General features: G+C 47.0%; 1 protein-coding gene across 1 annotated transcript in view; it reads right to left on the minus strand.

The window, feature by feature from the left end:
• Positions 1 to 13027, minus strand: part of Lgmn (legumain) — a 36060-nt gene that overhangs the window by 7207 nt on the left and 15826 nt on the right. Inside the window, exons 3-8 of the mRNA XM_021202145.1 lie at positions 5721 to 5818; positions 4677 to 4758; positions 3144 to 3229; positions 2813 to 2888; positions 2000 to 2062; positions 1228 to 1294 (exon numbers count right to left, since the gene is read on the minus strand). Coding sequence (XP_021057804.1) covers positions 1228 to 1294; positions 2000 to 2062; positions 2813 to 2888; positions 3144 to 3229; positions 4677 to 4758; positions 5721 to 5818 — 472 coding nt within the window. The remainder of the gene's footprint in view (positions 1 to 1227; positions 1295 to 1999; positions 2063 to 2812; positions 2889 to 3143; positions 3230 to 4676; positions 4759 to 5720; positions 5819 to 13027) is intronic.

Consider the following 13027-nt stretch of genomic DNA (forward strand, 5'->3'; position numbering starts at 1 on the left):
GAAAGAAAGAAAGAAAGAACGAACAATAACTCTGGCTAGAGAGATGTCTGAGCACTGACTGCTCTTCAAGAGGACCTGAGTTCAGTTTCCAGCAACCAGATGGTGGCTCACAACCATCTATACAGGATCCAATGTCCTCTTCTAGTCTGTCTGAATAAACTACGGTGTACTCATATACATAAAATAAATTAAAAATTCTAAAAAAAAAAAAAAAAAAGGAAAGAATGAACAGTGGTCCTCTCAAACATGGGAAGGGAACTGCCACTTAAGAGGCTCTTGTTGCAGTTATGAGCAACTCATGTGCTAGTGTCCTTAGAACACAGACGATCACGGGCAAACTGGGAAACGTGAAGAATACGGGCCCAGTTTGGTTTCAAGGGAGGTGTAACACTTATTTAGAAAACACTGGAGACTGGGGTCAGGGAGCAGCACACTGACTGACAAGCAGCTGTGAGGCCCTGCAAACCAGTTAAACTCAAGCGTGGCAGTGCATGTGTGTAATCCCTGCACTGGGGAGGTAGAGGGAAATCAGAGTTCAAACTCATCCTCAGTTACATAGCAAGTTGGAGATCAGCCTGGACCGCATGAAATTCTGTCTCATGAAAACCACTCAGCAGGGCAGGACCTCTACAGTATCTGCATTTAAGATGGAACTTTTGTGTGGGCACTATCATTATCCCCAGGTTCAAGAACCAGGCCACCTACCTGCCTGGGATCAGAGAGAATGGGTACCAACACGTAACAAATGAGCAGAGTTGGTCCAGTTTGGGCAGCCATTGTAAAGCTTGTATCTAGACTCTCCTTACATTGTTGGGTTGGTTGGTTTTTGTTGTTGTTGCTGTTGTTTTTGGAGAGGGCGTGTTATTGCTGTTCTTAAATTTTATTTTTGTGTGTTTGCCTGTTTGTACTGAACCCCAGGAGGCCAGAAGAGGACATCGGTTGTTTGCCCTGAAACTGGAGTTACAGGTGGTTATGTGCCTCCATGTAGCAGTTGGGACACCCCCCCCAGGTCTCTACAAGAGCAGCTTGGCTCCACTAAAGCCAGGTCTCCGGGCCCCCACAGGGTCTTTATTCCTTATGAATACTTGTGTAGTAGAAGCCAGACCTGACCACAGGCATGACCTCCACCCACATATCAAGCAGCCCTCAGTGGCCCTGCACAGGTGGAACGCTTGGTATCAAATGGGCCGTCCAATGACAACCAACCTCAGCCTGTTCAGTACCTACCATTGATGTCGTTGGGCAGGTGGTTCATCATGGAGCCAGACTCACATGCTTCAATGTAGAACACCATCTGCAAGGCATCCGGGACAGGTGAGCTCCTAGCCCTCAGTGCCTGCCACTGCGCTGTCACTCTTTCCATCCCTGCCCACTATCCTGCACCTTGGATTTGGGGAGTCCCTGCTGCTTTACAGAGGCTATGGTCAAAGAGGCTATGGGAGCCATCTGACAAGAAGTTACCCTGTTTCTTCACTTACGGAATAAAATGATCTAAGTTAGCATAATGCACAGAAGACTGGAGCTGTACAATGCTGAAGACACTGGTTCTGGTGCGTGATAGTGAGCAGCTCCTGAGAGCCACACCAGGAGGCAGCTATCTCTCCGCACTACCATCATATACACCCCATCTGCCCTATACAGTTGCTACCGAGGGTACAGAGAGGAGAGTGCCAAAGGGAACAGAATAAGGTAGTGGAGGTTCTTCCCCAATTATCCCAAACTTGGGCAGACTGTGGGACAGCGGACCTCACATGTGCTCCCCATACCCACAGCCTCTCCCAACACCTGCTGGGTCCAAGCTTGGGGTGAGACCCACTCTATGTTGTGACATGCTCTCTAAGAGGTACAATGAATCCTGGGACACCACTGGTCAATGCTGACCAGGGGGAACCCTAACCAGAAAGCCCAGCAACCTGTCGAAGGGCCAGCTATGCGGGTGTGGTCTTTGCTCTGCAACCCAGGCTCCTCCCTCCCCCAAGGGCTCAGGAACTGATGTTACCTTCTGGTACATTTTGTGTTCATACATGTAGCGAATAGTCTTATTCAGGTCCTTGACATGAAGCTGAAAGGTAAGAATGTGGACATTCAGACCGGCATCTAAGAGAAACTACTAACACCTCATAAAGTCAGTCAAAGTAACCATGGCGAGCAGTAAAATCTGGATGGCATCCTGGCCACTCCGTCCCACACTGAAAGACAAGGGAAGACACTTCTCGATGCACAGCTTTGTCCTGGGCATCCAGAGACTTTGGTGTGCTGTCTGTGCACTCTGTCCACTCTGCCTAATACTGTGGCATGGAGAGAAACAGCTGCCACCCTGTCCCTGGCTCTACCACAGCGTTGATATTGACCCTAGAGAAGTGTCAGAAAACACGTGGTAAGTTTAACGTCAACTCACAGGCCATGTTTTCTATTTTCCTTGAAATTTTAAAGATAAATAAAACTATCCTTTTTACCTTTAAAAGGTCACGAAGGGGGCAGTGAGATGGCTCAGCAGGTAAGAGCACTTGCTGCCAAAGCCTGAGGACCTGAGCTCAATCCCCAGGGACTGCAGGATGGAAGGGGAAAACCAACTCCCGAAAACTGTCCTCCGACCTCCACATGTGTGACGTAGCACGTGTGTGAATGTACACACGTGTACAAAAAAAATGTAAAAATCAATTTTTAACGTTAGGAAACATGGCTGGGGGCACAGCTCAGTGGTACAGCACTCGGCTAACACACACACAAGGCCCTGCTATACTCAGCCTCCGGGATCAAACAACAATGGCGATGACCCAAACGTACAACCGAAACCGTAAACAGGACTCACATCATCATTAGGAAACACCAGGATCCCAGTGGCTCCGTGGTCAGTGAAGTAAACGAATACATGATCTCGGGGACCACTGTCAAGAGAGCACAGAGTGGGTGAGCCACGGGAGCCACCGCTTCCCATTCCTGTTTCCCTGCCCACTTAACTGAAGAAATGCCTTCATCAAAAAGTTAAGAACTCTGAGCAGGGCGTGGTAGCGCTCGCCTTTCATCCCGGTATTTGGGAGGCAGAGGCAGGTGGATCTCTTTGAGTGCGGCCAGTCTGGTCTGTATAGGAAGTTCCAAGTCAACAAGGCTCTAAGAATATAGATCCATGAAACAGAGGGTACCTCTTCAAGACTTTTCCGGACCCTTTGCCCTTCACAGCTTCTGCGTCGCCTCTCAGCACAGCGAGGAAATTCTCTGGAGTCACATCCTAAGAGAAATTGGGAGTCAAAGTCAGAGGCAGTTAGTTGTTAATGTGACAGGCTCGGGGCTTCCAGCTTTAAGCTCAAGAGCAAACATTTCCACCCAAGGATGAGCCCACATTCCTTGGGGACCCAGAGCCTGTGAACTGTCAAAGTCCCCTCTTGTTTGGGGTGGGAAGCAACTCAGCAAGCTTTCCATCCCTTCTTCACCACTATGGAATAAGGGACAGTCCCCTCCAAAGAGTCTACCAGAGCAGGAAGAGAATACTCCCTCAGAGATAGGGCAGAGGGTAAGTGCTTCAGTCTGCCTCCAGCCTGCTACCGCAGAGCCTGAGTTCCAAGGACACTCAATTATCAAAAGCAATGCCAAAAAAAAAAAAAAAAAAAAAAAAAAAAGGAAGGGGGGGAAAAATCAACCCCAATTCTCTCATATGTCTTTATAGACCAGTGGTTCTCAACCATCCTAATGCTACAACACAAAAATAAAGTTCCTCATGTTGTGATGACCCCCAATCATAACATAGCTGTAATTTTGCTACTGTTAGGAAGTGTAATGTAAGTATCTGATGTGCAGGATATCTGATTATGAGACTCCTGTGGGGAAGTGACGCACAGGCTGAAAACCCCTGCTATAGCCTCATACAGAAACCATGTCTTATTGCATATATATATATATATATAGTGTGTGTGTGTGTGTGTGTATACATATATATAATTCCCATTTGAATTTAAGAGACACAAAGTGAAACAAAACTGAAAGAAATGCTGAGCTTTGGGTCAATGTTTCTTTGCCTCCTGAGACATCCTCAGGAAGTTAAGAAAAAGAAATTATAAAAACCATAAATGCCCATTTGCACAGTATCAATAAACTGGGAGGAAATTAATGATTTGGGAAGGAATGTATTAGAATATTAGTTAATTTTTCAAAACTTATCTTCAGGAAAATCCTGATGTACTCTGTGCTAGGTGTGAGACTGAGAAAACTGATTTTCATGAAAAAGCACAGATTGTCACTGAAGGAAGTATACTACCATGCTTGATACGAAAACTGGAGGCTGCACAGCAGTAGACTGTAACCCTTGAACACTGTCCGTTTTTTCCTTTTCTCTGTTGCCTTCCAAAGCTCTAATGGAATTAGAAACAGTAGCACGGACCTATGGTCCCCTTGCTGGGGAAGAGGCAAGACTGCATGAGTCCAGGAGTTCAAGGCTAGTTTGTACCAGAAAAAAGAAAAGAAAAGAAAAAGATTCTATATCTCAAAAATCAAAATGAAAAACTAAGGTTGAGGATATGGCTCTGTGGTAGAACACTTGACTAGACTAGATTATACAAAGCCCTGGCTCCAGCCACAGCACCGTGTCCCCAAAAAATTCTCTCCCCACTCATTTCTCAAGCATAAATAAGGGATGGGATATATCAGTGAAAGTTGCTGGCTTCAGGTGAGAACGCCCTCACCTCTCCGGTATAGTCCTTCAGGACTCCCTTGTATACATCTGTGCCGTTAGGTCGGTTGATCACAACACCTGGAGTGGGGTTTCTGAAAGTTAAAGGACAAAGTTACAACACAAGAATGTGTCTCCCTTCAAAACTCGCCATTACATGAACAAATAGCAAGTCTGTTCTTGAAGCCACTTCCTGTCTTCCTGTCGCTTAGCCAGGCACCAATGGTCTGGGAAGCTGGGGAATCTCAGGAACTGAACCCAAGCATTCCCGGTGGGAGCTGAGAGGGATGGAGATCTTAAAACCCAGGAGAGGCAGCAAGGCGTGGTGGCGCACGCCTTTAATCCCAGCACTTGGGAGGCAGAGGCAGGAGGATTTCTGAGTTCGAGGCCAGCCTGGTCTACAGAGTGAGTTCCAGGACAGCCAGGGCTACACAGAGAAACCCTGTCTCAAAAAAACCAAAAAAAAAAAAAAACCAGGAAACAGCAAGACAGGAAGCAAAACTGAACCCAAGGCTCAGGCACCACTATCAGGAGGGACTCTGCCAGAGCCCAGGTGCCATCTCACTACAGGGTGGGTTCCTCTGAGAAGATCTGGGGAGCCAGGAATTTCTTGGTTTAGAGCCACACCCGTCATTCTCAGTTCCAGAGAACTTGGGAAAGTGTTCAAGAGAATCATATGTTCATATGTAACATTAAACACAAGCCAGAAAGGAAGCCTTCCTGCAGACTAGAACCTTCTATAGGCAGGCACCTCAGCTAGGCACCTCAGCTCAGAGCTTATACACAGGACAGGCTCCCGACTCCAGGGCACAGCACTCTACAGCAGGAAGGTCCTGCTTCAAACCCCTAAGAGCACCCCCTCCTCTCATCTCCTCTTTCCTGCTGCCCCACCTGGAGTGCCCTAAGACATGCTCAACACACGACAACCCTGTGGCTTTTCACGAGGGGCTACTCCTGTTCCCAAATTGGGCCACCGCCCTAAGCAGCACAGAAAGCCTTAATGTGGCAGTGTTTTTAAATTCGATTCACAGCCAAGTTCAAAGCGCACCCCACTTACTCTTCAGAGTTGGCAATGTCATCATACATCATCACTATGATCTGCTCGTCAGGAATCCCGTTCCGGTGGATGATCTGGTAGGCGTGGCATGCGTCTGCCTAGAAGGAATGACTCCATCAGCTTTTTACCTACCACCAGGGAGGAGGCCCATCTGGGGGCACGTTCTACCTTATAGAAGACTCGCTGTGATTCATTCATTCCCCTTTTAAAACATTAGGTTTTCGGTTTTTGTTTTTTTATTTTGAGTTTTTTTGTTTGTTTGGTTGGTTGGTTGGTTTTTTTGAGACAGGGCTTCTCTGTGTAGTCCTGGCTGTCATGGAACTCATTCTGTGGACCATGCTGGCCTTGAACTCAGAAATCCTCCTGCCTCTGCCTCCCAAGTGCTGGGATTAAAGGCGTGTGACACCACGCCCGGCTTTTAACCTCAATTTTTAAAGACTCCCCACCCTTATTATCCATATACTTACCTGATAATAAGGCAGTGCTTATGAAGCACATGTGTGTAAACACACAGGCACAGGTGCGCATGCACATAAGCACACATAGGCACACACATACACACTCACACCTACAGGTCAACAAGCAATTTGTTTTCCTATTTCAGAGCACACAAAGCTCTGAATTCAAGCAAAAGCCCAGATTCAGGTCTCAAACAGAATGCCCCAGAAGGCTGAAGCAGCGGGTCCACAGCTTCTGATACACTAACAGTCCCTGTTCAGACATGTGAGTGAAGTCCAACCCAGGAGGCAAGCTTCTGATGCAATCCTGTGACCCCAGCTCTCGGACGGATAAGCAGGAGAAACAGACGTTCAAGACCAGGCTGCACCACATAGCATGTCAAAGGCCTGCTTGGGTTCCTGAAACTTTCTCAAAAAATTAAAATAAAGCACAATTCAGGAATTAGAATGAGAAACGTGCTGTTTAGATGATGATAGTTAGAAGTAGTAATAATGATAGTAGTAGTATTTATTCTATTATTCTATTTTATATATTATAGTGTTATTATTTTTATTAATAATACTAAAAATATTGTAAAATAATACCAGAAATGTAGCTCAGTTGGTAGAGTGCTTGTCTGGCATGCTAAAAGTGGAGTTCAAGCACACCACTACGCAACTGGGTGGTGTTGGGCTTACTTGCATTTGTAACCAGGTTTGGGGAGATAAAGGCAGGCAAGAAGCTCAAAGTTATCCTTAGCTACATACTGAGTTTGAAACCAGTCTAGGCAACATGTAATCCTGTCTATATTAAAACAACAACAACAACAACAACAACAACAACAACAACAAAAGACTATTGTCATAATCTGAAACAAAAGAAGACAGGGGGAACAGAAAGCATCCCTGCTGCGATTCTTGGACCACATATTCCTTGTTTCGGAGGATGCAGACCACACCCTGCAGAGCATCGATTTAGGTCAGAGGGGGAACACACTGCCTAACTTTCTGCTAACAGTGTCATTTCAGAAACACAGAGAGGTGTGTGTGGCCAGCACTGACGTCATGTCATGTATGCAGCCACGGCACAGAGCACTCCAGACAGCACGTGAGGTGAGTAAGAAACTAAAGCACCCAGCATGCCAGACTGTTGCCTGCAGATGCCCGTTCAGATGGACCTGCGTTCAGATGGACCTGCGTTCAGATGGACCTGTGTGATGGCAAATACTTGTTTTCAGCATCCATCTGCTCCGACTGTATGCCAAGTGTGGGTCCAGCACACAGGAGCTTCCAGACAGAAGGACAGCTAAGTGTGAGACCAAGTGCATCTACCTTCAATCTGCCCTGCCCTGCTCGCTGGGCACCTTATCTCATTGGTCTTCAGTCCTCAGGTGTCAAAGGTCACGACCCTCATCTCACAGTTGCAGAGAGAACAACAGCTCAGGGACAGAAAGCCAAGCGTTCTGACTACAGATCTTGATGGTCCTCATGCAAGGGCAGAGAGATCACTAAGTTTACCGAAGCCCAAAGAGAACGCAAAGGGCTAAAAACCGAAACAGAAACGAAGTAAAACTGTCACTAGTCAGCACCTATACAGTCACATAGGATCTGAGAATTGCACTGTTTGGGAATTCTATCCAGTATTTCCATAAACTAAGGCAGCTAGCATGCCTAAGCAATCATTCTTACAGAACCAGAGTCACATTATGAAGTCTGCCCTTCACCAACTCATCCTGGTGTGGAACACAGCCATACGTGTGTGAACTGTGAAGATTCTTAAATCCTCATTTCTGTAAAATAATGAACCATCCAACATCAACTGTGGTATGTGAATAACACCTCCCCAAGTTCCTAATGGCTGGACCCTATGAGCACGTCACACCAGACACCAACGCAACAGCCCCATCCCAACACGCAGCATCTGATACCCAGCGTATGCATTAAGGACTCCCAACTGTCCCTGGAGCCTCTCCCTAGGCCTCAACAGCAGTTTCTTCCTTTCAGCTGGCTTTGGGTTTATTATCTCTTATCAAAAAACTGTAGTTACATTTCTCTCTGCCTACTTTCAAAAGTTCTTGAACTTGCATTCATTCCGTAAACAATATAAATACAAACAGAGCAGTGTAATTTGCAATATACAAGTTAAAATCAAGCTGAGTAGTGGTGGCAGCTGGTAGCAGGGAATCTTTAATCCCAGCACTTGGGATTAAACAGGCAAGTGGATGTGGAGTCCTAAACTCAAGGCAGCCTACAGAGTTCCAAGACAGCCAGAAACCCAGTGTCAAAAAAAAGAAGAAAAAAAAAAAAGGTTAAAAACAGTAGTCAGGGTTGGAATAAAAGAATCTGAAGTCAACTCAGCCAGATTGCCAGGGTGGATGGGATTATCTGGCAACCTGCTACAGGAGCACCTTGTGAATTTACTGCTATTCAAAAAATTATGACGCTGTGGAAGGACACAGACATGCTCATCTGTGACATAACAAGACAGACTCAGGTTCGTGCATAAGATTTAAAACTGTAAAAAAAAATCCTCAAAAAATGGTTCACAGAGCTGGATGGTAGTGGCACACAACTTTAGTCCCAGCATTCGGGCTGAAAATTAAAATTAAAAATATCATAAAGGAAGCCGGGCGGTGGTGGCGCACGCCTTTAATCCCAGCACTTAGGAGGCAGAGGCAGGCGGATTTCTGAGTTCAAGGCCAGCCTGGTCTACAGAGTGAGTTCTAGGACAGCCAGGGCTATACAGAGAAACCCTGTCTCAAAAAAAAAAAAAAAAACTGACTGTGGCAGNGCACGCCCGTAACCCCGTCATTAGTGAGGTACAGGCAAGAAGATCAGAAGTTGAAGGTTGTCTTCAGCTGGTGAGTTCAGGCCAGCCTGGGCTACAGGAGAGTCTGTCTTTTATGAAGGATCATCAGAAAGGGCAATTTATGCATGAGACAGGATGTAGATTAGTGGTTGCTTAGAGCTACTCTAGGGGACCACACAGGGTACATAGGGTGGTAATGTTGTTCTGGTGCTGGTTCATGGGAAGGTTTGCACAACGACATAAATTACTAAAATCCCCAGAGTTGTGTCTCTGAAATGGGATGCAATGGCACAGAAATGATGCCTTAGTCAAGGTAGAGGCTTTAAGAGGCACAGAGATGATATGTTCTGTGTTGTGCACACCAGAGCTGCCTCGGGTCCTCAGGACCACCCTGCTAGGAGAGATACTCATTCCATCAGGGTTTAAACCCAGGTTCCTGCCCCGTGCCCCCACCTCTACATCCAGTCATTTCCAAGTGAACCTGAGGGGCTATGCTCAGGGTCCTCAGAAGTACTTGGATGCCTCCACCTACATTAGTAACTTCAAAGGGTTCTGCATTGTGTTAATATGAAACACAGTGGAGTTCAATGAGCTCAGATGATGCAGAAACTGCACAACGGATGTTTTCTCCTCAGAAAGGCCACGGGAGGTGATGCTGAGTTAAGCATGTCCTCGATGCAGGCCACAGCCTCTGCAGAGAGCAGAGATTGCTGTGACTCAGCTGATCTCAAAGCTGGCAACTGGGAGTGGGTCGGGCTCAGTGAGGAATCCTGTGACCTGATACTGGCAGCTTTCCCCCACCATGTCTCATGTACAGTGGACTTCACCCATCACCACCAGCTGTAAGCATGCGACAGGGAGCTTGTCAAGAAGGCTAAACACAGCTGGCGCTCTGTATTTAGCAACAGGGAAAGGCTTTCCAGCCGGGAATGCTTCCCTTACAGGTGTGTGAGTGCCTCCCCTCCTGACCTGCACCCTGCATCCCCAGCATCCTGCTTCCCAAGCTCTTTCCACCCAAGTGCAGTAGCGGGAAGGAGCCGAGCTGGGGTTCTGCAGTGCCTGGCCCAAGTCCAAAGGAAGAAGCTGAGGTTTAAAGGAAGCTGATGTCATGTGTTCCCCGTACACAGCAGGTTAAGTAGGGAAGGGAACAGCAATCACACCAGAGGGTCTGAGTAAGACCTAGGACCCTACAGACAGTCCAGCTACCCCCAAACATGACCACCTTCATCACTGCTGGGCCCAACATCCCCATCCCAGCCCCACCCAGCACTCCCCAGCTCTCTATGGCCTGCTCTCTTCAAGGATGTTTTCCTTCAAGCACAAGCAGCCGACCTTTGCACCTTTGAAATTGACTAACTTCAAAGACACTAGCCTAAGTGAAGACTGTCTAAAGGACAGACAGTCCAGCCCACACTGGCTGCTGCTTCCACATCCTGCTGTTCTGCCTTCCCATTCCTGCAGCCTGGCTCCTGTCCCCACCCGCCTCCGTTTTGCCTTCCTGGACTCCAAATATGCAAATATTTACTACCTAGCCCTTCCTGGAAAAGTTTGCTGACTGGCCTGGAGGTAGACAGCAAAGGTGGTGCCCTGTGTGTGAGAATGTGGACAGAGTACGCAGGGGTTCCCAGGGTTGGGTTGCCCCAACCCCATTAGTATATAGGCACCAACTCAACTTTTCTATCAGAAGACTCTTATTAGTCCAGCATGGTGGCACACGGCTTTAATCCCAGCACTGGGAAGCAGAGGCAAGAGGATCTATGAGTTTGAGACCAGCCTGGTCTACAGTGAGTTCCAGGACAGCCAGATACAGGGCTATATAAAGAGATCCTGTATCTACCAATATGCGCACATACACACACCAAAAATATCTGTTTATTACACGGTCTCACTACGTAACTCCAGCTAGCCTGGAAATCACTCTGTAGACCAGGCTAGCCTCAAACTCATAGAGATCCACCTGCCTCTGCCTCTCGAGCACTGGGATTAAAGGAGTGTATTAGCACACCGGCCTCCGTCAAATTTCAGTTGCCTAGTTCAGTCAACATGAAGAAAATAAAATAAGGCTTTGTAAGCTTGTCCTATCACAGCTCACTGTGTACTCACTCATGCTCTCCCCACCATGCCCATCGAAGTCTCTGAACCATGTGACACTCTTGCATAATCTGCTGGGAGCTTCTCTGAGTCAGACCTAGAGATTCCTTCCCTCTCCAGGAATTGATGCTAACCTAAGCATGTGACTCCCAGGAAAAGGCTCGCACTTGATAGACAGGCAAATCAATAGCTAGCACACATGATCTCTCTCCTCTACAGAATTTTTGTCTGGATGTGACACCTGTGAAGGGCCCAGAGTAATTCCTGGCATCTGTCTGTGGCCCCCATCGAACTGCAAGTCCTCAAGCCTTACATTCTTTTCAGTTATACTAAAATCTCCTGGTCTGCATGGGCCCCATAAAGGTTGAGATAGGACTAGGTCCAGTGTGGCCTTGGTAGAGACAGAATATCATGGTTCCTGCCCTTGGGACAGCTTAGGCCTCCACAAGAGATGGCTTGTTTATATAATAATACTCGTATTTTCACAGTCCTCTGAGGAATGTCCTCCCTGTCAACATTAATGACTCCATGCTAATCAGAGACAGCATGAGTCTGGGAGGCAAAGGTGTGGCTACTGTCTCAGCAAAGTGGTACACGCTGGGACCTTCAGGACAGCTTAAGGCTGTGGGAAAGAACTCTAAAAACCTAAGTTCCAAAATATATAACTTCTGAACTATGCAAAACTATAAGGACGCACTATGAACTGTATAAGGAGCTTCACAGATCTAAAGGAGCAGAGGCAATTACACTGGGAGCCAGCTTGCCACACAGCTCTTTTAGAATGCTGTCTAGCACCTATCCAAAGAAGACTTTCTGAAGAGCAACCGCAGCTCTTTATGAATTTTTTTTCTGGCTTTCTGATTTTGTTTGGAAAACCCAAGAATTACTTTTAGAATTTTTCTACCAGGATTTCTGACTTGGTCAGATCTATCAGCTATCCAGAGAGCTTTTAGAAAGCAGAGAGAGAGCTGTCTCAAGCAGAAACCTAGCTGTCTAGAGCAGATCTCTCTCTCTCTCTCTCTCTCTCTCTCTCTCTCTCTCTCTCTCTCTCTCACACACACACACACACACACACACACACACACACACACGGAGGGGTCTGAAAAGCTGTCTTGAGCAGACTACAGAGCCAAGAACTATCTACAGAGAGCTATCTAGGGAGCTGTCTGGAGCAGAACTCAGGCCGCCAGCTTGGACACACGATTTGACTTGAGTCGTTTGTTTTTGCCACTCTCCGACACCCAGACCAAGCTGAGGCTGGTCCCTGGCACTGATCCTGTACCACCATCCTGCTATTCACCACATCCTGGGCTGCACAACTTCAGCTTACAAGTTCCTTCTTTGTTATCCCCTGCTTATGGATTTATGCTTCAAAAGGAGACTGCTCGCACCCTTTCAAGGTCATTGTGTCATCTCTCTAGACTGACCGAGACCCTATCCAGTTAGAAGCACCAGTCACCACCCCACTTTATTCACACACAGAGTGAATAAAGTTGCTTTTAGTTTTTTAGTTTATTTCTGACTTCAGTGGTCCTTTCCTCTTTATTTGCATGCCTCCATGACCCTAAAAACCTGGAGCTGTGGTAACCATTTCGAGACAACTAGTACTTGTCTGGAGACAGGACCTCAAAATTGAAAACATGGGTTTGAGTCAAATGGCCTGAGTTTAACTGGCCATCCTAGGACTCTCCACGCTTGCTATTTAAAACACTGAGGAGATGCCAGGCATGGTGGCCCTCGCACAGCTTTAGTCTCAGCAGAGGCAGGAGGATATCTGTGGGTTTGAGGCCTGCCTGATCTTTCAGTCCTGAGGAACCTCATGCCCCTATAAATACATCCAGTTAAAACCTGCACAGGATCAAGGGAGAGTCTGTGAATGATTTAACCTCCAGGTAATGTTTAGCCACTGTATTTTCCTACATTGGTTGTATAAAAACCAAGTGGCTGATGAGCCAGCATACTTGCCGCCT

This window comes from Mus pahari, chromosome 7 (assembly GCF_900095145.1).
Source record: "Mus pahari chromosome 7, PAHARI_EIJ_v1.1, whole genome shotgun sequence".
Taxonomy (NCBI): domain Eukaryota; kingdom Metazoa; phylum Chordata; class Mammalia; order Rodentia; family Muridae; genus Mus; species Mus pahari.